Source organism: Setaria viridis, chromosome 8 (assembly GCF_005286985.2).
Source record: "Setaria viridis chromosome 8, Setaria_viridis_v4.0, whole genome shotgun sequence".
NCBI lineage: Eukaryota > Viridiplantae > Streptophyta > Magnoliopsida > Poales > Poaceae > Setaria > Setaria viridis.
In genome coordinates, this window is record NC_048270.2 from 30,945,222 (window position 1) to 30,971,527 (window position 26,306).

A 26,306-nucleotide genomic window follows, 5' to 3' on the forward strand; every position below is an offset into this window, starting at 1 on the left:
ACACGGGAGGTTGGTTGGGTTGGTCCTAAAATATGGACTCGAGCACGTGGCTTATGGACTATGGACATGTTCCGGCCTAGCGCTGATTGGATCGGGACCGGAAATCCTGCTGGAATAAAATGCCTCGATCGGGCCAGTTTGAAGGCGCGCAGGCAAACGCGCGACCTTAATTATGTTCTGCCGGCAACCAATTACACATGCTCCCCCGTTCACATGGTCCAAAAGAAAATAGCACACAAGGAAATTTTGATTTATTTTCTTTGATCGTCCATAACTCTCACGGGAAATGTGTGTTTTCAAATCCGTTTGCATCATTATGTTCCTTGCAACTAGCAAGGTACCCTGCGCAAATAGCGCGGGTAGCTAGATTTTTTTCTACTAAAATTTTGCTCTTGTTTTACATGAAGTGAATTTATTCAAATAATCTTATTTTATTCTTGTTTTGTCTACGTCGTTTGGACCAAGATATTAACTTCTTTTATCATCATATTTTGTGGCGCAAAATATATATTCACCAAATTATAGGTTGTTTTGTGAATAGAAAAGTCAAAACGATCTAGGATGGAGGGAATATATCATTGTTAATAAGGAACTCAATGTGTGGTGAGAGGATTTAGATGTGCCATGATCCATTAACGATGCATGTGCACAATTTTACTATTGCATTCCTTGCGTTACAATTTTCCCCTAGCTTCAGCAGCAGAATTTCCACCGGGACCTCTGCCTCTCAATCGCCATGCATGTGCCCATGCCTCTCTTATCGCATCTCCAGTCTTCCTCTCTCTTTGTTCCTTGCTCTCTGGTCAGTAGCGTAGTGTTGTGATGGTCATCGATCGATGCTCGATGCGTCCCATGACGGCTAGAGCTGCTGCCCCACCGAATAAGCCAGAGCTGGTGGCTGCGTATGGACGCTGGTCAGGCCTCTCCTGCATGGTGCTGCTGTCTTCACTGGTAGAAAACTGAGCATTAGTCCCGGTTGGTAAGGGTCATATCTCTCGGATATCCATCCGGGATAAACCAACCGGGACAAAAGGGGGGGGGGTCTTTAGTCCCGGGTATTTTAACCGGGAGTAAAGGACCCCCTTTAGTCCCGGTTGGTGTCACCAACCGGGACTAAAGGGCCTGCCACGCCAGGCGCGGGACAGGCCCTTTAGTCCCGGTTGGTGACACCAACCGGGACTAAAGGGGGTCCCTTTAGTCCCGGTTGGATTTCCCAACCGGGACTAAAGGGGTCCCCTTTAGTCCCGGCTCAATTCCAACCGGGACTAAATTGCGCTTGCATGGCACTGGTGACGCCTGAATTTTTCATGCATGCATCACGTATACGTATAGTAGTACCGCGGCCCTTTTAATTTGTTAACCTTGTAGTTGAGATTTTTTTAGAATGAATTAAATCAACTAGTATTTAAACGAATGGGATTTGTAATTATACAACTACTATATATATACACAATCCTTATACACAATTCATATACACAATTCAACTAGCTTAATTAGTACAAATCGATCATATATACAAATAAATCAAAGTATCTTCCTACGATCTTCCCGTCGTGGTGTTGCTGAGAGGAGTATCTAATTGTCGTCCATCGTAATAAAATTCTCCTCTTGGATTTACCACCTCGTCCATTATGAATCCAATGAGACCTTCACATATTGCCGCTACTCTTTCTTCCTTCAAGAGTCCTTGTTGAATATTTAACATCTATAATTTGGAAATTTGTGAATGTTACATGAACAAATACATATAAGGAGCTAGAAAATAATTAACTAGTAATATATTTATTTTACGTACTTTAAAGTTGTGCGGCGTCATCTTCGGTCCCTTGGGTCCCAAAAAACTGTGCATGTGCTCACAGATGTAGTAGCCACATAGGTTATTCCCGGGTTCCTGTCTTAAGCACTTCAGTGCGGAAAAAAATAAGTATGAAATATTCGTGTTATACAATGTAATAAATTTGCAGACTTCATACGTACTGGGAAGTCTGTGTTCCATGTAAGATTTTCTTTGAATGGACCTTTGTGTGTCCTTATGAATTGTTTCCATGCGCTGCGGATTAGAATAATGAATGACATAGTGTAACAGGGATAAAATTTAGGAAATAAATTTTTGCATAGAGATCAAGGTCCAGAATTATTACAAGCCTAGCATGTCTTGCAATTCTTGGTAGTCCACCGGATCTTTCCGTAACGAATCAAAGACAGTGACGTGGCTTCTTTCAGGCTCAATTATAATAAGGATCCAGTGGAAGCTGCGTGCGTAAAATGTTCATGCATATTAGAGCTAACTAACATGTAGAGATAAGGAAAAAGACATCGAAAGTAGACGGTATACACACACTTACTTGAAGTTGTATGGAAGTAGTATGAAATCCTTGAATGTTTGTTTGTGTAGGAAATTGTATATTTCGGCAAAGGTTTTTTCCGGCGCTAATTGTATCTGTTGTTGGTTAACTACAGATGGATCCATGAAGCCTACATGTAGGTACGCCTCTCGGCGGCATGTCTGAATTAGCATCCTACATGAAATGGAAGATGAAGTTAGTACGGTGACGCACGCCAAAATTTACATGTAGAGATAATAAACGGACACTTACAGAATCCAAGCGCTGATCAGAGAGACGTCCAGGGCATCATGATGGTACACTTCGTATATATCCTTGAAGTCTAGCCACAGCACTTTCTCCCCTTCACCGTGAAAATCTATCGGTTTTACCTTCATGCCGATCATCTCCCTCGATTTGGCGGATGCCGTCATGTACCATTGATGGAATTCGTACATCTTTGTTGACAGCTTCCGTACCATTGCCGGCTTCACTAGAGGCTTGCCTAGCTCATAAGGCCATCTCGGCTCAGGGGGCGGTGCAGTTGGCGTCTCGACTTGCCCTATGCATTCATCAAGTCCCAGACCTGTTTCTTCCATGAACTTCAATATATTTTCTTGTTGATCCAAGGGCATTGCTTTTACCCGTTGAGCATCTTTCTTTGATAAATGGCTGAGGTCGGGGACTGAACCTTTGGAGGATGATTTTTCTTTTCTTTTATCCTTTTCATCAGCCTTTACTAGAGCCCGTTCATAGTTTGACAAGAGTGGTATCCTTTTCTTGGCTCCTTCCTCCATCCTGATAAAAAAGTTTAAATCCCGCCGACTTACTGGCGGTGGCTCCATCTCCCTTGCCTTTTTTAATTCGGCTTGTTTCTTGAACCACTGACTGGCCTCTCGTTGGATTTCTGCCCACTGTTCCGCATGAGACATTGCCTCAAAGCGTTCCTTGCGAGCCACTTCAGGGTTGACCTTTGTTTTCTTCTTTCGAGGCTGTCTTTGCTTGGGAGGCGGTGCTCGTGACTTCTTGAGTGGTGCTGTAGGTTCCTTCGAGGGGGCCGCTCTTGGTGCCGGCGACGGTGATCGGGGAGGGGTGTTGTTATTGTCGTCCTCGCTCCCAGCACCAGGATGTGGTGGAGATGGAGACCTTGATATAGATGGAAGCGACGGTCCTGGAGCAGGAGATGCCGGTCTCGAGGTATGAGGAGAAGGTCGCTGCTCGGGATCTACGGGGAGCGGTCTTGAGGTCTGAGGAGATGGCTCCGTGCGGGAAATAATGATGTAGCGTTTCTTCCATAGAATGATCCCATGAAGCGCATCTACCAATGTCTTTTCCCCGTCGCCTCCCGGAAAGTCGAGCTCTAGACCTTCATACTGGGCATCTACTATTTGCTCCACGCAGACGCTGGCGTAGCCTGTTGGAATGTCCATGCCATGACTGCTCTGCCCTGCCAGCGTTGGTAACGCACTCCCGTACGCTACCTGTACATATAGCAGAAGTAAACAAGTTGAACTCCGATCTCGAGGCCTGGATCAATTGACAAGATTGCATAAATATTATGTATAAGTATACCTTAATAGTGAGGTTGCCGACCGGTGCATGCAGCTCACATGAGGTCCGTTGCGTGATGGCATCCACGGGGAACCGTTGCTCCTCCACGGGTAACCTGGGCGTCTGCGCATCGGGGACCCCTGTAGAAGCACAACTGCTCCCGAGGCGTTGAGAAGGGCTGGCGGTGTGAGGATTCGGCATTGCTCCAGATTGCGCCAACTCCGCAACTGCGTCGGCCACCCGCCGATTGATTTCATCCATCATTCGTTGTTCTAGCATCTGCCGCCAGCTCTCCTCCATCTGTTCCTTTCTTCGCTTCCGGCTTCTGTAAGAGGCGCTGTCGCCTCGGAAAGCGAACTTCCACGGAACCACCCCGAACCGGCCGGCGCGGCAGACCTCTCGCGCGCGGGGCGGCGGCCGGGGCGGCGGCGGCCGGGGCGGCCTGACGGCGGCGGCCGGGGCGGCGTGACGGCGGCGGCCGGGCGGCGTGCGGGACAGCGGCGGCCGGGGCGGCGACGAGGACGAAGACGACGACGGCGGGACGACGGCGGCCGAGGCGAAGACGACGACGGCGGCCGGCGAGGGGCGACGAGGGGCGACGAGGATGGAGCCGGCGACGAGGGGCGATGCAGCCGGCGACGAGGTGGCCGGGCCGGGGGCTGGGCCCGTCGACGGACGAGGAGGGGATCGAGGAGGGCCGGCCGGGGCACGACGACGGCGCAATGCGGGACTTCGACGGCGCAATGGGGGACGACGACGGCTGGCGAGGGAGGCGGACGGGCGGCGACGGGCGGAGAGCGCGGGACTTGCGAAAATTTCGCTAAGTGTGGAACTGGCGGGGGTAGAAGGGAGTACAGTGCTTTTAACCCCCCCCCTTTTATCCCGGTTCGTAATGGCACCCGGGACAAAAGGGCCTTTTGTCCCGGGTCCCGTCACCAACCGGGATAAAAGGCCCCCCCCTTTTATCCCGGTTGGTGACGGGACCCGGGATAAAAGGGTGCGCTCCCAGCCCCACCTGGCGGGGGCACCCTTTTGTCCCGGGTCCCGTTACCAACCGGGATAAAAGGCCCCTTTTATCCCGGTTGGTAACGGGACCCGGGACAAAAGGGTGCCCCCGCCAGGTGGGGCTGGGAGCGCACCCTTTTATCTCGGGTCCCGTCACCAGCCGGGATAAAAGGGGGGGACCTTTAATCCCGGTTGCAGTTGGCAACCGGGATAAAAGGGTACGTTCGGGCGGGAGACGAAACGTACCCTAAACGGCAACCGGGATAAAAGAGGGGCCTTTTGTCCCGGTTGCTGTTAGCACCCGGGACAAAAGGTCTTTTTTCCTATTTTTCTTCTCCCGCCTGTTTTTTGGAAATGGATTTTATTTAACCTTTTCACTGCATTCCAGGATGAAAAACAAAACCTTCTCAGATTTTGTACATGCAAAAATATATTTAATTAACTAGTAAATTGACAATAAGTATGAAGTAATCATTATTTCTATACCAACTCATGTAGCTTGTAAAATATTTATTTTACTGCATTGCTGTGATCAATAAATTATTCAATTAAATTATTTGAATGCGCAGAAAAATCCATGTTAGTATGTGGTTAACAATGTTCATGTATATCTAAAAAATCTTCACCTAACAAATTTAATAACACATGAAATCATACATAGGGTAAATTACAAATTGTATCAATTAATACACAAAGGTCATGCACATTTAACGCATTACAATACAACGTTGTAAAATTTCTTCTTCACGAAAGTTCCTTGATCATGATCGCGGCGTAAGTACGGAGCCTCTTCTTTGGACAGCAGGATGCTTGGATCAACTTCAACGTCGAATGGAGGCATGCCATCAAACTGATCATAATCATCTGATTGGTCTGTTTTATCCTCGACTCCCACGATTTTTCTTTTACCTGGAAGAACTATGTGGCACTTTGGCTCCCATGTCTCTTCTGGATTGCTCTTGGGTTTGCTGCACATGTCCTTCACATAGAACACCTGATGCACATCATTGGCAAGTACGAATGGGTCATCACTGTATCCAGTCTTGCTCAGATCTACTATTGTCATTCCGTACTGATCTTTGGTGACGGCAGTTAGCTTCACCCAATTGCAAAGAAATAGAGGGATGTACAGCGGTCCGTATTCGAGTTCCCATATCTCCTGTATGAAACCATAATACGACTCCTTGCTATTATTTCTGTCCATGGCATCTATGCGGACACCACTATTCTGGTTCGTGCTTTTCTGGTCCTGGGCTCTCGTGTAAAATGTGTAACCATTTATCTCATAGCCTTGGAATTTGACGATTGTGGTAGCAGGTCCCCTGGCTAACCAGGCAAGCTGTGGGTGAATCTCAGAGTTACCCATAAGTTGTTGGCGCAACCAGGAGGGAAAAGTTTCCATGTGATGACGGGTAAGCCAAGCATCGGATTTGGTCGGGTTTTTGGAAGCTACCATCTGCCTGTGCTGCTCGATATACGGAGACACAAAGGATGACTGTTGTAGAACAGTGTAGTGTGCCTTGTCGAACAAATTAGTATCATTGCTCAAACTTGATTTCCTTCCAAGGGTGCCCATTCCTCGGAGCCTCCCCTCGTGGCGTGAAGTTGGAACCCCAATCGAGTCAATTGAATCAATAAAATCAACACAAAACTCGATCACCTCCTCTGTTCCATATCCCCTGGCGATGCTTCCTTCTGGACGAGCACGATTACGAACATAGTTTTTTAGGACTGCCATGAACCTCTCGAAAGGCCACATATTGTGCAGGTATACAGGTCCGAGAATACCAATCTCTTTTACTAGGTGAACCAGTAAGTGCGTCATAATATTGAAGAAGGATGGTGGAAATAACAACTCAAAACTGACAAGACATTGCACCACATCGTTCTGTAGCTTTGATAGCTTGGATGGATCGATTGCCTTCTGCGAAATCGCATTGAGAAACGCGCATAGCTTTACGAGCGGCAACCGGACATTTTCTGGTAGAACACCCCTCAGTGCAACCGGAAGCAACTGGGTCATCAACATGTGGCAGTCATGAGCCTTGAGATTTGTAAACTTCTTTTGTTTCATATTTATTATTCCCTTTATATTCGAGGAGTACCCAGACGGGACCTTCATACTATTCAAGCATTGAAACATGCTATCCTTCTCCTCCTTGCTGAGAGTGTAACTGGCAGGACGTAAGTAGTGCTGTCCATTATCTCTCTTTTCCGGATGTAGGTCATCTCGTTGCCCCATGGCTTTCAGGTTCTGTCGTGCTTCCAATGTATCTTTTGAGGTTCCATAAACACCCATGAAGCCTAGCACGTTCACGCAAAGATTCTTCGTCAGGTGCATCACGTCTATTGCGTTGCGAACCTCTAGGATTTCCCAATAAGGTAGCTCCCAAAATATTGACTTTTTCTTCCACATGGGTGCATGTCCGTTATCGTCGTTCGGAACAGGTTGGCTACCAAGTCACTTTCCGAAGACTACATGTACATCCTTCATCATCTCGAACACACGCTTTCCATTACGGTGTGCAGGTTTTTTACGATGGTCTGGCGTCCCTTTGAAATGCATCCCGCTCTTTCTCAGCTGGTGGTGAGCAGGGAGAAATCGACGATGACCCATATAGACGACCTTCTTACAGTGCTTCAAGTACATGCTATCTGTGTCATCTAAACAGTGGGTGCATGCCCGATATCCCTTATTTGTCTGTCCTGAAAGGTTACTCAATGCAGGCCAATCGTTGATGGTTACGAACAACAGTGCTCGTAGATTAAAGATCTCTTGTCTATCCTCATCCCACACACGTACACCTTCTTCCTTCCAGAGCTGTAAAAGGTCATCAACCAACGGCCTTAGGTACACGTCAATGTCGTTGCCGGGTTGTTTTGGGCCTTGGATAAGCGCCGGTATCATAATGAACTTCCGCTTCATGCACATCCAAGGAGGAAGGTTGAACATACAAAGGGTCACAGGCCAAGTACTATGACCACTACTCAACTCACCGAATGGATTGAATCCATCAGTGCTTAAACCAAACCTTATGTTCCTTGCTTCACTTTCAATGTCTGGGAATGTTCTATCAATTGATCTCCACTGTGCCCCATCTGCGGGGTGTCTCAGCATCTCATCTTCCTTACGGTCTTCTTTGTGCCATCGCATCAACTTAGCATTCGCCTTGTTCCTGAACAAGCGCTTCAAGCGTGGTATTATAGGGAAATACCACATCACCTTCGCGGGAACTCTCTTCTTGGGAGACTGCCCCTCGACATCACCAGGATCATCTCGCCTGATCTTATACCGCAGGGCTTCGCAGACGGGACAAGCATCCAATTTCTCGTATTCATCACCACGATAGAGGATACAGTCATTAGGGCATGCGTGTATCTTCTGAACATCCAATCCGAGAGGGCAAATAATCTGTTTAGCTTCATATGTTGTGGACGGTAATTCATTATTCTCGGGGAGAATCTTCTTGACAATTCTCAACATCCCCTGAAATGCCTTATCGGACACACCATTTTTTGCCTTCCATTGCACAAATTCTAGTGTCGTACCTAGTTTTTTATGGCCCTGCTGGCAACCTGGGTACAACAATTTTTGGTGATCATCTATCATGCGCTGCAACTTTGCTGCTTCATTCTCAGTTTCGCAATCTCTGTATGCATCTCGTATCACCTGACCAAGGTCATCAGTAGGGTCATTTTCTGCAAACTCATTTTCATCAGCCTCGCCCATTGTAGTACCTGCAAAAGCTTGGCCTGCAACCCAGTCCGGAATGGTGTCATCTTCCTCCTCCTCCTCGCCATCTTCCATTACAACCCCTAGTTCACCGTGCTTGGTCCAAACCAAATAGTTAGGCATGAAACCGTATTTAAACAAGTGGCTGTGAATAGTCCCCCAGGAATCCTTTGAATACTCCTTCCTGTTATTGCATTGGAAGCATGGACAACATACGAACCCATTCTCTGGCTTGTTCGCTTTTGCCACTTCGAGAAAATAATGCAAGCCATCAATAAACACCTTGCTCCACCTGTCTGCATTATACATCCAATGCCGGTCCATCTGCATCGTATTACGCACGAAAATGGATTACACTTGACAATGGATTACGCGTGAAAATCGATTAAAGATCCAAACAACATGGTACAATACAACAACATGAAGATCCAAATACACATATTTAAATTAAAGTCCCAAACACTGCATAAGTTGTTCAACTTGAAGACTGTGATCATCTCGCGAGGATGTCCTCAACTGGGCGGCACCGCACTTCGTCATTAAAGAGGTTAGATGCTACGGAAAAGGGGACACGGTCACGATGTCCGTATCCACTCTTTCTCGTAGAATCGAACCTCCTTCTTGACATACGTTGCTGCTCGGCGGAGAACATCCTCGGCGAGATGAACACGGTATGCAAGTTCAACAAGTAGCAGAAGTCATCTATGTACAAAAATTCTTTCCTTACCACTACAGAAGTTGTTGAACTTGAAGACCGTGTTCATTTCGCGAGGATGTCCTCAGCTAGGCGGCACCGCACTTCGTCATGAAAGAGGTTAGATGCTACGGAAAAGGGGACACGGTCACGATGTCCGTATCCACTCTTTCTCGTAGAATCGAACCTCCTTCTTGACATACGTTGCTACTCGGCGGAGAACATCGTCGCAGAAATGAACACGGTATGCAAGTTTAACAAGTATATGGATTTAAAAAACCATATTGAATTTGATAAGATAAACCGTCTAGACAAGGTAGCATCATTTTTAAACCACTGAAATAATGCATACTATATATGACACATCAATCTCCCTCACATTCTAGCTCAAAATACCTCTCCATTTTTCTACTTCATCATCACATTGTAGCAAATAATCTTTCCATCTCCAAAGCATAAATCAAAGCATAACACGAGGATGAAGTAGCAAACCTTCGCAGCACTTGTTGGCTGAGTCAAATTCCCATGAAAATGAGGGAAAAAACTTCGGGCAGCACCTCCCTTGCTTGGGCACCACAGGAGAGTAGGTGAAGCTCAGCTCTCTATCAATGTGCTGGACTGCTCGGGCTGGAGGAAGAAGAAAGTCTCTGTCTCGGGATATAGTGGGGGATGAGTTTTAATCCCAGTTAAAAACTCCAACCGAGACAAAAGGAAACACCTTTTGTCCCGGTTGGAAAGTTAGTCCCGGTTGGAGGATCCAACCGGGATAAAAGGGACACCCTTTTATCCCGGTTGGATCCTCCAACCGGGACTAACCCTTTTATCCCGGTTGGTGCCTCCAACCGGGATAAAAGGGTCCCGCCACCGACGCCCCCCCGCTAGCCGTTGCAACCGGGACTAAAGGGGGGCCTTTAGTCCCGGTTGCAATTACCAACCGGGACTAATGCTCCCCTCCAAATTCCCGCACCCCGGCGCACCCCCTTTTGTCCCGGGCCACTTTGAAACCGGGATAAAAGGAGGTGGATCGAAAGTCAGTTCTCTACTAGTGCTTGCCTGCTTGAGCCATGGATGTCGGGCCAGACCCTACAACGACTCCCGCATCGAGCCGACCAATTGTCCGTTGCCAGTTTGTGGTGCCGTTATTGATGTGAGGTGTCCTGAAGTAACGAACTACGTATCTGCATAATCATTCTCCACATCCATCGCTGATTTCATTTTGTTGGTTCTTGCATTGTTCGATAAGGAACCACACTATGTTTACCGCTGGTACTGACGACTCTTTGAATCATTCGACATTCCTTGTATCCCAATTCGACGCGGAGAAAGTTGCATCCATGGGTGGCGTTGGATTGGCCTTTGGGTCATGCGGGAGGACACGGCTACATTGATTTGTAAAGACTACGCCAACGTAGACTGTGGATACCTTCCGATCGAACGGAAGAATATGTTGTTGCCTCCTCCCTAGCCATCGGTCTTGGCTTTGCATTAACCAGTATGGCATTGGGGTTTGCTAGCTACTTCGATCCACAAATTTTCTACCTACTTCCCATGTAAGCCTAGGAATGGTTTGGTCTCGAACCGGTTTTGATGGTTTGATTTTTTATTTAATCTAGCTTGGTTTGATAGACAATAGTGTGAGATATATATAATGGTTGGGTTTGGTCTGGTTTAGCGATTGTAATGGTCTGGGCAGTGGCAATTGGTTTGATTAATTTAAATATTCGATAAAAAGAAAATTTGTATGGATATATGTGTGACCTAGGTAAAAAGTCGGACCCTAAATTTAAATCTCGCATTCACACTTTAAAATTTTCAGCAAGAAAAGATTGACTGAAATTTATTGAAGATGTCTCAGAATGATAGTTAGCTACTTCATGCAGATTAGCATGGTTATATCTATATATGGGCCCAGCGTCAAAAGCCAGACCCTAAAACTAAAACCTCATGTTCACACTTTAAAATTTAGCGAATTTGAATGAGATTTGTTGGAGATGTCTAAGAATGATAGTCAGCTACTTCGTGCAGATTAGCATGGCTAGATCTACACGTGAGCCTCACACCAAAAGTTGGACCCTAAACTAAAACCTCTCGTTCACACCCTAAAATTTTAGCGAATTTGATTGAAATTTGTTGGAGATGTCTTAGATTGACAGTCAGCTACTTTGTGCAGATTAGCGTGCCTAGATCTACATGTGAGTCCCACGTCGAAAGCCGAACCCTAAAATTAAAACCTCGCGTTCATACCTTAAAATTTTAGCGAATTTGACTGAAATTTGTTTGTGATGTCTCAGAATGACAGTTAGCTACTTCGTGCAAATTGGTACCATTAGATCTACATGACCAACATTAGTTTGAGTCAGTTTGGTTTAGATATATAAGTAATAGGTTGGTTGGTGTGGTTTGAAATTAACTTTATTTTATATATGGTTTGGTTTTGGGGCGATTCTCAGACTATTAGCCACCTTATTCTCATGTTATGTCACGTCCTTCGCCTTGTCCTTCGGGGAGGCGAGCCTACCAGATTGTAGCCAGCTGTATATGGTCGGTGGCATAACTTAGTTCGTTAGGTTTCTTACGGTGGGACCTATCTACCTAGGTCTAAGTTCTTATCTCGGTGCGGTGTTTACATTGCCCTAAATTTATTCTACTAATTAACTCTATTTTTTTAGACATAGACGATGTGATCGTTGATAGTGAGGTTTCTGAGTTGATTTTGTCAATCTCAAGATCTACCAGTTCATAATGAACACATGAAGTTTGATTGCACAAAATCATTCCTTACTTTCTTCTTCCCCTCTTCCACAACAACACCTCTAGCTGCCAATTCAGCTGCCAAAGCTTCCTTTGCTGCTTGTTCCTGTAAAACCAAACGGCAGGCAGTAGCATCCTCAGTCAAGATGAGATACTGTGTTACATTGATGGAGTCATCGCTACCTCAAGGTACTCTTTGTTTATTTCCTCCCAGGTAATCTTTTTATATTGCGTTTCTTCCTCATTGAGAAGGTACCAATCAACCTACAAAACTCGTAGCATTACAGCAAATTACAAAAGCTTGCTTGGTCATCACCCCACATCTAACTACTGGTGCCATAGAATAAATCCTCAAAAAAAATGATAAAGTTCACTGTGAAAGTACCTCTACATCGTCAATATCAGAAAGGCTTTCTGGATCAGCATCACCTTCACAATTTTCACCTAAGTATGCAAGATAGCATTCAGCTTTCAGAAACAATCAACATAACAAGGACTTGAAACAGGAAAACTGAAATTATTGCTAAGTATGATGGTTCAGGAAGTAAAAAAACCTCCCCCTTCAGGATCCTTGGACACCTCGGAGTCATTTGTGAGTTCCCCGGATGCAACCGTTGCTCTTACACCTTGTTCGAAGTGAGCTCCCAGAGCACAGAAGGGGGGGGGGGGGGGGGGGGGGGATAAGGACACGAGTTCCAACACAAAAAATATGATGGAAGAAATAGCATGTAATAATGCCACAGCCACACACACACACAAAATTCAGCAACAAGAGTAGATTTTGCATCATTCTGTTGTCTTATTGACAGTATTGTTCTTGGGTCTAAATGGTCCAAAGTTACTTTGTGGTGCCAAATATATTTGTTACCTAGGTAGATATTTAGCAGGAATCATGCACTGGGCAGAAACACAGAAACCACTTCACAAAACATAAGTATCACTTGCAGAGGATGTGATAATACATAGCCACGGAAATTTGCAGATAAAACTTCATTTCTTCTGGTTGTTAGTTGACAAAAAACCACTTCACGTAAAATTGACAAAAAAGCGAAGAAAAAGATAAAAATTCAGTGCAAAAGCTATTCATCCTAGTTGTTGGTTTTTTCTTCGTTATTTGCCAATTTCATATACAATAAAAGAAATTGTGTTTGATCTTGACAGTCTGTATGATTATGAAACATCAGCTCTCCGACATATGGTAACTTTTTTAGGAATTGTTCAAAACTTCTACTTATGTTTTAAGGGGTTGTTTTCATGTATCCACGTAGGATTGTTACCCACCTAATAAACCCTTTCAAATCAAAGAATACAAAACAAAAACTGATGGAATTGTTCAAAACTTCTACATATGCTTATTAATCTATAAAGTCTATTTTTACGTTGCTGACAGCAGTAGGCACTAGGCAGAGCAAGGCTTGAATGGAATATGCTAACAGCAAGAACCAGCTGTCCTCATCCCCACATGCCTCCCAATGCTCCCCTTAGCAGCAACCCCTGTCTCCACACTGCTGCCATATCTCTGTCCCACCCAGTCTAAGGCGGCAGGACGCCTTTCATGTACAACACGCCTTGTCACCTAGGTGATGCTTATGTGCCTTAAGAAAGGGTGACATGCCTTCTAACACAATTTGCCTCTGCGTCTTGCACAAAAACACTAAACAAGGATACCAACTTATGAGACTAACACATATATACTCTTACACTATCCTAACTTGAAAGAACACAACGTTCTAATCCAGTTCATGGCAACGTCTCTTCTACTGACACAGCACCTTATGTCCTTTGCCCCTTCATATGCCTAGGCCCAACATTGGTACTGATGTCTTGAAAACAACTCTATAAGCACAGGGCTATGCCATTGAAATTTTGAACAAATAATGTGCACTACATGGAACATAAAATTTTGAGAAGTCATCAACTTTCAAACCGAACAAAATTTCCTATTATTGTGTCCCAACAGACACTTCAGGAGAAGCAGATAACGTAGTGCACAATATGTTGGACAGATCAAGAGCTGTTAGACAATTTGGCACACTTCACGTCCGCAACTACTCCATCCCGAAAAATAAGTCATTCTATGATTCAAAATTTATTCCAAAAAATAAGTCATTATACTCAATTTGGCATGTGTGCATGTGCACGTGGCAGTCAATTAGCACCAAATATAGCTAATAAATAGGGGCAATCAAGGTCATTTTATTTCCTTGTTAATCTGTCCTAGAATTCCTTGGGTGACTTGTTTTTCGGGACGGAGGGAGTAGTTGGAGCACCAAAAGCAAGGAAAAATCTAAGACCAATTCGGAGCGTTACTCCAATCCTCTGAATTATAATCCTGCAATACCATCTATACTAATATAATGCCAATGAAATTGGATACAAGTTATCAATGAAGTTAACAGACATTAGGAAAAAGTTGGGGAATCAGTGAAGTTGCATAAATAACGTCGAATGTTAAAAGGTAGTATGTAATACTACCTTATTGAACTATAAATTTATAATGTTTGTTTACTTGAAGAGTTTAAGACTTACCAAAGAATAAATATAATAATCACTTTAAAAACATTGTGCATGGGTAGGTAAAATCTCTGTTATGCAAGCTACAAGATAAGATGGAACTACATACAAGAATAGTCAGTTTTGTTGTGAGCTAAATTTATTTTCTTAGGCACACTTGTAAAATAGGGGACAAATTTCCTTAGAGGTAACACTGCGGATGCACCCCCCTCCCTCCCCCCCCCCCCCCCCCCCCCCCCCCAACAAAAAAAAACCCAACTATTATCTTTCTTGGGTTCTCAACATCAGAATTCTATGTGTCACAAAGAGATTCTTCCAGTGCTGCCTCCTTAACTGCAACAACTTCTTCAGCCCTTTCTGCAGCTTCAAGTCTTTGCTTTTCAATTCGTTGGAATGCTGGAGGGTCAGCACCACCTTGTAGTCCACCTGATAGTTTAGCGAACTGGGCAATAATACGAAATGTCAAAAGAAAATGAAATCTGCAAGTCAATGTGCTATGCGCATAGTAGATGTGATTTACCTTATTGTAGCATTTTTCACAAAGTCCATTAGCAAAATGCTCAAAACCTTCTTTACCCTTGTGCTTGCAAAGAATTTCTCCGGATTTGAGTGAACATTTTGAAACAGGCTCTTGATTATATTCATCAGCTGTTGCCAGAAATTCTTCAATCTAACAAAGGGGCATGAAGATATAGGCATACTCACATCTTACGAGAACTGTTTAAGGACATGTTGCTTAACATGCATTAAGAATGACAAAATCAAGCAGTGTATTTTGATAGGGGATGTCTTAATATTGCTTGCTAAGGTTCATACTTGTTTATTACACCATGATGCAGGTTGCAAATCAATAAGTGAACAGTTTTCTCTAGAAGGTAGCAGGACAACGAATACCGATCCAAGAGCATTGCAATACAATTGCATTTGTTTTAGTTCAAACTGATAAAAAGTGTTTCTGAAAGTGTACCTAGTAACTCTGTGTGCGAACAGGCCTAGAATGGCCAAACTAAAGTTATGAATTAACCTTTCTTAAAATATACATTTATACGAACAAACTAAAACCACATGACAAATTTAGGTTGCTTGCCGTTACTGGCCTAGAAAGGACCAGTATCATCTTTTTCTGGGTCTGAGCTTTTTTTCCAAAAATGGAATTTTAAACCATTATCATGAGCTGACAGTTCCTTATGCTACAGAAAAGCAGCTTACAAACAAATGACTCTTTTTATATGAGAACATCACTACATGAGTTACTGTCAGCCATTCACATGTGCACTGTGCCAATAATAAATTGTATGACCAAAAAGGAATTTCAACAGAATGTTATAAACTATTGGTTCATCAAATTTGGAAATTTCATGGAAGAAAGAAGCATACCGTTAGGCTGCCAGAATCTGTACTTTCGAACTCTATCAATCGCTTAGTTAGAGTGGCTTCACAGACATGCACAACAGAAACCTGAGAAACATACAATAGAATCGACACTTTCACTACAATGTTCAGCCATATGCCTATGTCCTACACACAGAAATATGCACAGGCATACATAAAAAAAACAAATTTAAGTTGGCAAAGGAGAACACTAGTATAAGTTATCAAATAAGTTCAAGATATTTCATGAGCATCAGGACATACAACATCTGCCTTGGTGTAATTGTACCCATGAGACAGTGCAGCAATGTATAATGCTGCACCACATAATCCACTTGGCTTCCTCCCAGTCTGCAAGAGAGGAAAAGGTGGTAAGCTTATTCAGCCTTGTGAAACAAGATAAGAGAAACATAGGAAGGAACGCCTGCCTGCATCAAGTCTCGCTTCATGCTAGCTACAATGCGTAAAGCTGTGTCTGAGACAGAATTATCCCTCCTCCCCAACAAACCTAAAATAAACCAATATATTGTAACAAAACCTGAATAATCAGACCCAAGAACATGAATAGAGGAACTAATTCTGGTCAATACCTAGAAGCAAGACCCACAAGGACCTCGTCACCGTAGACATAACCCATATGGCATGTAATTTGCAACATTTGCAAAAAAACAAAACCACTCTACAAATTGTTCCATGGCGCAATTTTCAGTTAGCCATGAGGTGAGGTTAGTTCAGTCTCATATTGCACTGAATGGATTAGCCAAACAAATAGAGGCAATATTTTAATTTGCATATAACCTCTCCAGTGCCAATTTGATAGTCCACCGGGTAATCCAACAGTTCACTTTCAAAACAAAGTGTGAACCCACAAAGCAATGATTTCTTTTTTATTTTGGTACCAATAGCGTTCCACCATTTAGTATAAAAATAGACCCAGGTTGGAATCTCGATGGGTTACTTACACTAAATAACCAAATAAAGCCTAGAACGCACAAGAAAAATTAGCAGCATTGAGTAATATTATATACATATTAAGGGCACATGTAGCTTTTGTGAGTATTGGAGCTGAAATACATGCTATGTGACAATCTTCGGTAGAGTTTCAAGATTAAAATACTTTAATGGGCAAGCCATGATTGACCAGGCAAAATGAGGCTGCTCCCAAGTCCCAACCATCAACAAACCTGGACACTGGCAGTATCTTAGAATATTTGTGCATACCTCAACCCTTTGAACAATTGCTCATACTACATACACAAGAGCAAATGAACAAAATATACAATGCAACAGAATATGTCATCAGCTTACGTTCTGTAAAACGATGGATGAAAAGGCTGGGATCTATAAGCTTTTGAACAATTGGATGATCTGCAAGTAGCAAAACTTGGCAGAGCTGGAGAAAAACAGCACCTAGGACATAACTGAAACAAAATACAGGTGAGCCCCTTCATTGAGTCATACTAGATAAAGGACCAAATAGTTGGGATACTAACACACTTATTTGCAGATAGTCAGAGAAATCGATAAGAATATAAGCTTTCTTACTTTGCCTGGCAAGAAAAGTAGATAAACTGAACATTAGTACTATAATATAGCTTGCTGAAACAAAAATAAAAGGAACCAGAATATACTTTGCAAAACATACCACTAAAAGCATGATTGTGAACGCAGTATTTTCATATTTTGATGATTAAGAAAGAAATAATAAGCTAAATAAGGAATTTAGCAATAATCAATAAACATAAGAGCTTTTGGAAGAAATAGGGTAAGCTTGGAACTTTCACTAGCCTTGCCAAGCCTGGCTAGGAGAGGCTAGCCTTGCCTAACAAAGCAAGGCAATTTTCCTACGGCATGTTTGGTTCCCTCCCTCATCTTTTCTCTATTCTTCTTCTAGAAGCAGACTGCCATTCTTCCCTTGTCCTCTCAATTGGCTAGAGAATCCCTCGACGTGGAACTTGTTCCTAGAGGCAGCAGCATGCTCCTAACAATTAGGGCCCCATTTCCGGCAGCAACAATACCGACATTGATAATGAAAATCTTGGTCCACATAGCGAGCCACTCTGTCTGGAAGGGAAGGTGTTGATTCCAGCATGGGAGCTTCATTCTGCTGAAGAGCGCGGCAAGTCGATCGATCAAGGATGGGAAGGCCTTGATTTCGGTGGAAGATCTCAATTTTAATGATTTCCACGATCTGCACCTCGTGCTGTCTGATTTCAGAATGGAACGCTTCGGTTCAAGGCAGGGACTCTGTTCTGGCGACGACAAACTCAATTCACGCCATGAACCGATGGATCTGACAGGAAGGTCATCGATTCCACGGGGGAGCTCAACCAGGCAGGAGAACAGTTGGCAGGGGCTCCTTTGCTTCCGAGAGGAATGAGGAGAGCAAGCAAACCTTGCCCGTGCAGGGAGACGATTCAACTCGCCCACCCAGGCAACGAAATCCTTGCTAAGTTGGTCAAGCTCGCCGGGCAAAGCAAGTTTTCTCTCTCCCTACAAAACGGGTATCCTTGCCAGGCTAGGTGAAACAGTAACGAGCTAGACTGCTAAGCATGCCCATAGATGATGTTATTACTCATGCTTCATGGAGCCTGTATTAGGCAATAGAAACAAAAAAGTAAAAAAGGTCTAACAAATCCTGGCTGCTAAGAACTCAGCAGTAGAAAATTTAGTAAATCGTAACCTTAGGTTCCAATGATAGGGCATTCTTTAAAAACTGTACAACAAATATGCAGGGAACATGTACATTTTGCTTACTTGGAGGAATGCATCACATATTAACAAAGCCTCTTGAATGAGTTTGAGATGCATTTATGAGGCCTGAAAAAGCTTACTTTGTGTTATAATTTAGGCATTTAAAATGTTGTAATCCTTATGGACCGCTGAGATGAAGCTTCTGAAGGTTAAGTGTTTATTTTTCTAATGGATATAATAGAAGTAAAACCTGTATGAGCTTTTTGAAAAACAGAAGGGGAGATAATATAACATTAACTACTAGTAGTCCCATCAAAAGTAGCCAGGGTGGAAACAAATTGCAGAACAAATGGCCATATTTGATCAGAAGTTAGCAGAATACACAAAAATATTTCTGAAGTTCCATTAAGTACTGGCCGGTGGTAGCATATACCGGCAGGCAATGTAAAGGCAAGCAGCTGCAACATGGGTTGTTCTACGCCCCCTTGTAAAATTAGGGTCAATAGCTAGCTGCACTTAAAAAAGAAGCAGCATCAAAATCGTGATGGTGCATTCCATTTAAACAACATGACTATTGACTGATAATAGAAATATAGACCAATATAGACCTTATAGAAGCAATAAGCCTTGCTAATGATAGTTTCTCCACCGCTGACATGTAAGTTATTGACGATCTGACTAATCTCATCCTTCCCTGTAAAATAAAGTATAAAAATTACTTCACAGAGTAACACGAAAAGTAAAATAAATAAAAGCCTAAAGATTAATACCTTTCTCTAAGATCCTTTCACGGGACATTGAATAGTGAGAACCGATGTTTGCCAGAATACTTCCAGCCAAGCGGCTCTGTATAGCCCCCAAAAAATTTTAATCTGAGCAATGGGTAAATGGAAAAGAAAAGCCCAAATATTACAAAGCATGGAGGCAAAACCCACCGTCCCTGAGGGATCTTTAACAAAAGTAGGCTCGTCAGTGTATATTTCCTCATCAAGAACCTTTCCACATGTACCGCAGCATCTGATCATCAAACATGTCAGTTAACGTACCAACAAACAAGCACAAGAGCACCAATTGCTTTGTGAAAATGTAATGGTTAACCATTAACAGAGCAGTAAATAAGGCCATAAATCTTGTGCATATGTTTTCTTTGTGAAAATGTAATGTAAACACAATACATTTTTTTTCGAAACTCATGTTTCTACTTCAACCTTGTGCATACGTTTTCTTTGAGTTTTCCTATATGAATTATGAAATTTGGCACATAAATCCAAGAAACACTATCTTATGTACAATTCTAAATTCTAATATCCAGACAATTCATTTATGTCTATTCAGATACCATTTTATTTTACCATATCAAAATATTTTATGATGTGAGGGAGTGAAAGGTACAAGAAAGATAATTTTTTTCTATTAAAACAACCGTTTCATAAAAGCGAATGTGAGGCACTAGATAACGACGTGTCAACCATCGTAGCAGATGTTGCCTATATTGGACACTAATGCAGCCATCAGTCTTAGCAATGCCATTTTACCTAATGCAAAACTTCTCCAGTGTAACAAAAAGCCACTAATCGACATCCATGTTTGATTTAACTAAGGCAAAAATGGTTAACTGCCAACTGCAAGTTTTTGAGTTCTTCTCAAGTACAAGTTTCCAATTTTTTATATATAAATACTAGCATCAAACTTTTACAACGCAATTGCACTTATTGAAATTCTGCGGATCAAAAGTTTCTAGCTTTATTTCAAGGAACATAGTGTTGGCTCCAGTTCAAAAGATCAAACAGGAAAAGGCAAGAAGTTGCACGCAATGGTTCTTTAGACTGAAACGCCTGTGCAACCCAGAAGTGAAATGCCCAGGTTACTGTTAAAAATTACAATGCATGGTTAAACGACAGTGCAGTGGTAAGGTACTGCAGTCCAACAACAGTGACTGGCACCATAAGACGTGATGAGCCTGGTAAACAAAAATTACGACTACAAGCACCGGCACCGGTGCACTAAAAGTACCAGTGAATGAAGACTGAAGAGCTTGCCCTTAGTACAGAATGGCAACTAAAGAACAAAGGAGGGCCTCCAATTAACATGTTAGCATGGTTTTGGTTTTCAGTAAGACTAAACTGAATGGCACATATGTGCACTAAAAGGTTTCGATCGAAATTAAAGCAGAATTTCATGACAACACTTTTTGGAGTTCAAAGCTGGAGAACGCCGCACAATTGGGGGGTTTACTTCACAGACAGCATGTCTACAGTCTACTACAGAAGAGAATATATAGCAAAAGAAGTTAGCATGGTTTTGAACTTCAGGTACACCAACAGGGTAGCACATATGCACCCTACAAGTTTCAAACATTTGCCCTTTACAGTCTCGAGTCAAGTCAGACGTCAAAAGAGGCGATTCAGGGGAAGAAGCTTCATAGTTCCTACAGAAGAACTTCAGGAAGAGCAGCAGGGTCAAGCTCGTAGAAGCCATGGAGCTTGCCGCCATTCTCTTTCGTAAGGCGGAACGACGGTATCCGATGAGAAAATCTCAGGTTCTCTTTCCTTGGTACCTCCAGTGCTCCCTTCTGCACATCAGGCTTGAACACAGAGATGTAGCCATCGACTTTGGTCAGGAAAGCAAACAGTGTGCTAGTTTCAGTGCACATCTTGATCTCGCCAGTAGCATAATCGGCAGGACAATCTTTACAGGAAGGAACCCAGCCGGGTGCCCAATTCTTGTATATGGCCCAGACCTCACCTGCCTTTGGAGCAATCTTGACCTGACGGCCTGGACCAATTTGGCACCTGGTTATGACTAAATGGGAGAAGGCACAGGTCTCATGATGCTCAGAAGTCGTATTCCGCATCCCAAATTTACCACAGCTCACAGGGATGTCCTGCTCCAACCAATGTTTATCTATCCCTCGCGGGCAAACCTTCAGCCAGGTCAAATGTACTTTGAATGGTTCCTTCTCAACTTTGTTTATCCAACCATAGAGGTTGGGGAACATATCAGTACTGCTGTACAGAGCCCAAACTTGTCCATGCTCAAATTTCTCACTCGAACGGTCTTCGTCGAAATTGTGGAATTCAGAATCAGGATATGCAACACCAACAGACTCAGTGACTTTTTTCTTGCTGAGATCCATGTAAGAGTCCAGAGTAGTGGAAGGAAACGCTGCGCCAAAGTCACATGGAAGAGCTGCAGTGTCTAGTTCCAGTAACCCTCCCACCCCTGCATTTTCCTTTTCATTTGTTCTATAACATGGGATACTGTGAGAAAAACGAAATAGCTCACTTGATGGTATCAAAATACGGGGTCTGTCCTTAACTTCTGCAAATAGACTCACAAAGCCTTCTATTCTGACCAAGGGGGAAACGACGATACCAACATTCATTGAGACATTGGAAACTTCCACAACATCATAGCTAAAGGGTTGATGGTTATCTGTGTCCGAGCTCTGCTGCAAACTCAACTCTTTGTAAAGAGCCCAAATCTCACCCTGCTTAGGACGAATTTCAAATGAATTCCCATTTTTCCCTTTTCCCCATGAAACTCTATGAGATAAGTACATGGATGGGTCTTGCAGTACATATGTTTCTCCTAAGCAAAAGCTTCCACAGGCAGCAGGTAGTTCTTCACGAGTCCATCTGATCTCTTGTTCACTCATTGTGTTCTGCTCCAGCCAAGTTAACTGAACTTTATGATTGGAAGCATCAACGTGATTTATCTGAGCATAAACTCTTGGCATGAAATCATGATCATCATAAATTGCCCAGATTTGATTAGCTGCTATCATGTTAACATCTCTTAACTTTCCAAAATCAAAGAAGTCTGGACACTCATAGGTAATCACAGGATTGTCATGCATCTGATTAGCAATGTCCGTCCCTTCCTTCTTGTACTTATGCTCACTGCCTTTATGTGTTGCATTTCCTTCATCTTGGCTGTCCACTGTGCTGGGAGCTTGTTCGGCAACTTGATTCTCAGTGCCAGCAACATTATCATTACACGTTTTATCATAACTTGAATTAGCATCAGTGACTGAATTGTCCTTCCTTTGCTTCTTGTTGCTACAAGAATCCCTGCTGCAGCTGCTGTCAGCACATTCATAGGTAATCACAGGACTGACATGCATCTGATCAGCAATATCTGTCCATTCCTTGTACTTTTGCGGACTCCCTTCTTGTGTTGCAGTTCCTTCACCTTGGCTGCTCACTGTGCTGGGAGCACTTTCAGCAGCTTGATTGCCAGCGCCAGCAAAATTATCATTATACACTTTATCATCATTCGGATTAGCATCAATGAGTGAGTTGTCCTCTGTTTGCCTCTTATTGTTACAAGAGTCCCTGCGGCTGCTGTCAGTGCACTCATAGGTAATCACAGGATTTCCATGCATCTGATTAGCAAAATCTGTCCCTTCCTTGTATTTTTGCTGCCTCTCTTCTTGTGTTGCATTTCCTTTATCTTGGCTGTCTGCTGTCCTGAGAACATGTTCGACAGCTTCATTGTCCATGCCAGCAACATTATCATTACAAATTTTATCACCACTCGGAATAACATCAGCGAGTGAGTTGTCCTTCTCGTTCTTTTGCCTCTTATTGTTACAAGAGTCCCTGCTGCCGTCAGTGAACACATAGGTAATCACAGGATTGCCATGCATCTGACTAGAAATGTTAATATCTGCAACTTCCTTCTTGTACTGACTGCCTCCATGCGTTGCATCTCCTTCATCTTGGAAGTCCACTGTGCTGGGAAGATCTTCGGCAGCTTGATTGCCAACACCAGGAACATCATCATTATACATTTTATCCTCAATTGAATTAACATCAGCAAGTGAACTGTCCTTACTTTGCCTCTTACGGTTACAAGAATTCCTGCTGGGGCTGCTGTCAGCACAATCATCTTGCTTCCTCTTGCCTAATCTCTGAAGATTGCAGGACCCTGCAGCATTTAGAACTGTAGATGGATCTTCTCTACTCAAATTCTGGTTGGCAACAATGTTATGATCTAGAGACTCTAGCATCACGCTTCCAGTTGTACCTTTGTCCGCAGAAGGTGACGAAGAGTGAGTTTCATTCACTGCAGAACACTGAACTACATTGCTTCTTGCCTCTGAACTGACTTCCCCATAACCACCTGAGCTTCCATCACATTTCATAGGTTCATCAGTATGTGTGGGATCCATGCTCCCTCCTGTAGCATGAATCTTACTGAACTGTACCAGTCGGTCAGGGACAACATGTTGCTGACATGAAACCATTTCTTGTGAAACTTGGGAATTCTTTGGTGGAGCTGATAGGAATGTTGAGGGCACAGCCTGCTCATTCAATTTGAATGCAAAGAAGTTTTTCCCACAGTCATCACAGGTGGCCAAAAAGTTCCGTTGGTAGTAGACAAATCGCTTTTGACAGTGCGGACATATGGTCCAGAACACAACTGTCAAATCATATGGTTTCCCATGTCTGGCCACACCACTTCTGTTTGCTAGAGTCGTGTCTGATAGCTGTGTAGCCTGTCGTTTAATGTCATAGCGAGACCGCTTTACATGATCACACAATACCGTATGAGCTTCTGAAACCAACTTGAAAGCAGCTTCAGCACCAGGAAGAGTATTCTTGTTAGGATGAAGCCAAAACACAAGTTCGTCATATTGCTTCTTTATGACCGTGTCATCTGCTGTTACCTCTACTTGGAGAATACCATACCAGTCTAACTGTCTGTTCATCCTTTCCTCTGCTGCACAGTACACTTTACATACAGTTAACAACTGGGATAAGTTCTCAAGCTCTGGATAAAGCCTTTGTGCCTGAAGTGCAACCCTTTGGGCACCAAAAAAATCTCTTTTCTCCAGCTTCTTTAAAGCAATTCTTCTAGCCCGTATGGCTTCTTCTCTATTGAATTCCATCACGCTCTCTAGCAAGTTGGCCCAATCAACCTTACATTTATGCAATAATTATGCAAACAGAACTCTTAGTTCATCAGATCCTGCAGGTATACAAAGAATAATTTTTTTAGTAACAGAAAAAAATGTAGTCCTGACAAAAGTTTAGCTGAAGTCAATAGTTACATAAGGATATTACTATTCATGGAGGTATAGCTTCATCAACCACCTAAATGAATCAAAATTTCAGAGTAGATGAACGAACATTTAAGTTTACTACCAGCAAAAATTAACATGATATAATAGGCAAAGCAATAAAGCACAAACAACAATTTCATGTCTAAGCCTTGTAACTCTGAAATGTGAGAGGACTGGAGCTAGCCTCTATAACTACATGGTAATTAAACCTCAAATTGACCCTGCCATTACTTGTTTCTCATGATGAATTGATCCAAGTTCATTTACGTTTTGAAACTAGCACACGGCAGATCTGATTTACTCATCATTGCAGCATTTCTTGGCTCAACCTCAAAGGAGGCAGGGTTAAATAGGAATAGGTGCATTCAATGGAGTTGCATATGCACACAAAACTAGATATTACACAAATCTCACCAGAAAAGAGTCTTAGATTTGACCAAGTACATAAGCATAAACACAATAAGGGCAAATAGATGAAAATATAGAAACAAAGTCATTATCTTTTACTATTAGGTAAAGCAAATTTATTAGCAGTGGCACTAGCTAAACACATCAGCTCCAGAGGACTCTGCCCTAGGATGCCTGGGGTCACAAGCATGGGACACGGTCACCGCTAATAGATAGGGCTAGCTTTTAAACAGTACAAATCAGCAAAATTTATTAACAGTATTCAGTAAAAAAAATTACTGGTAGCAACACTCCTTTGGACAAAATAGGGTTACCTTTTAAACAGTAAAAATACCTCTTTTGGGGATCTTTCGTGAACAAGTCACTGAGGCTCTGTTTGTTTCCTGGAAATGAATTGCGTCCAGTGAATTGGAGAGGCAATTTCATTTCAGACTGAATTGGAATTAGGCTGAGGTTTCAATTCAGCTGTTCGGATCACATGAGAAACTCAATTTGGAATCCAACTTCATGGGAATTCCAAAGGCTGTTTGGATGCAGTGTTTGGAGAATTGGAATAGAAAGCTAGAACATGATGTAAACTATTTTTTTATAGTTAAAGGGGCAAAGCCCTGTCCATATGCATTGCAACAAGATAAGTGTTAAAGCATTTACAGTTCCAAGTTGCGCAGCATCCATCTAAAAGAAGCTAAGCCTCATACACAACCCCACCAGACTAACAACCCGCATACACACCAGGAACTTGAAAGCATCCCAGGAACATCAGAGACACACTCAAAATCACACACTTTTTCCACCAGTAGCACAATATGAAGTAAACTATGTAAACCTGGAAACTGCAATGGTTTACTTTGTATTCCCACTACCTATTATATGACATTCATTGTACTCGACTACTAAAGCTACCTTTTTAATAAAGAACAAGGACTGGATATCAAGAATATACAGCCCTAGTACCATATTGAAAAAAGGGGAAAATTGCAAACTGCGGAAAAAACTATCTGGATACATCATTAAGAGAGATGTTCAAAACCATGAAACATGTGTGTCACCCGCATTTATGTGTTCTCACAAGTACAACGAAGGGCAACACTAACCACACACATCAAACATATAAACAAGAAATTCAGAGGGGAAAAAGAGCTTTTTTAACAATATCTCAATGCGACCTGCACTACTCTCCAGCCATCAGAC

General features: G+C 42.9%; 1 protein-coding gene and 1 pseudogene across 1 annotated transcript; both read right to left on the reverse strand.

Annotated features, from left to right (window-relative positions):
• Nucleotides 1-12,044: 12,044 nt before the first annotated feature.
• On the reverse strand, nt 12,045-20,583 carry LOC117834490 (uncharacterized; annotated as a pseudogene).
• Nucleotides 20,584-21,065: 482 nt separating this feature from the next.
• LOC117834491 (uncharacterized) lies at nt 21,066-24,533 on the reverse strand. Its single transcript, XM_034714053.2, has one exon. The coding sequence runs from the start codon at nt 24,531-24,533 to the stop codon at nt 21,066-21,068; it is 3,468 nt and encodes a 1,155-aa protein (XP_034569944.1).
• Between the last annotated feature and the right edge of the window lie 1,773 nt (nt 24,534-26,306).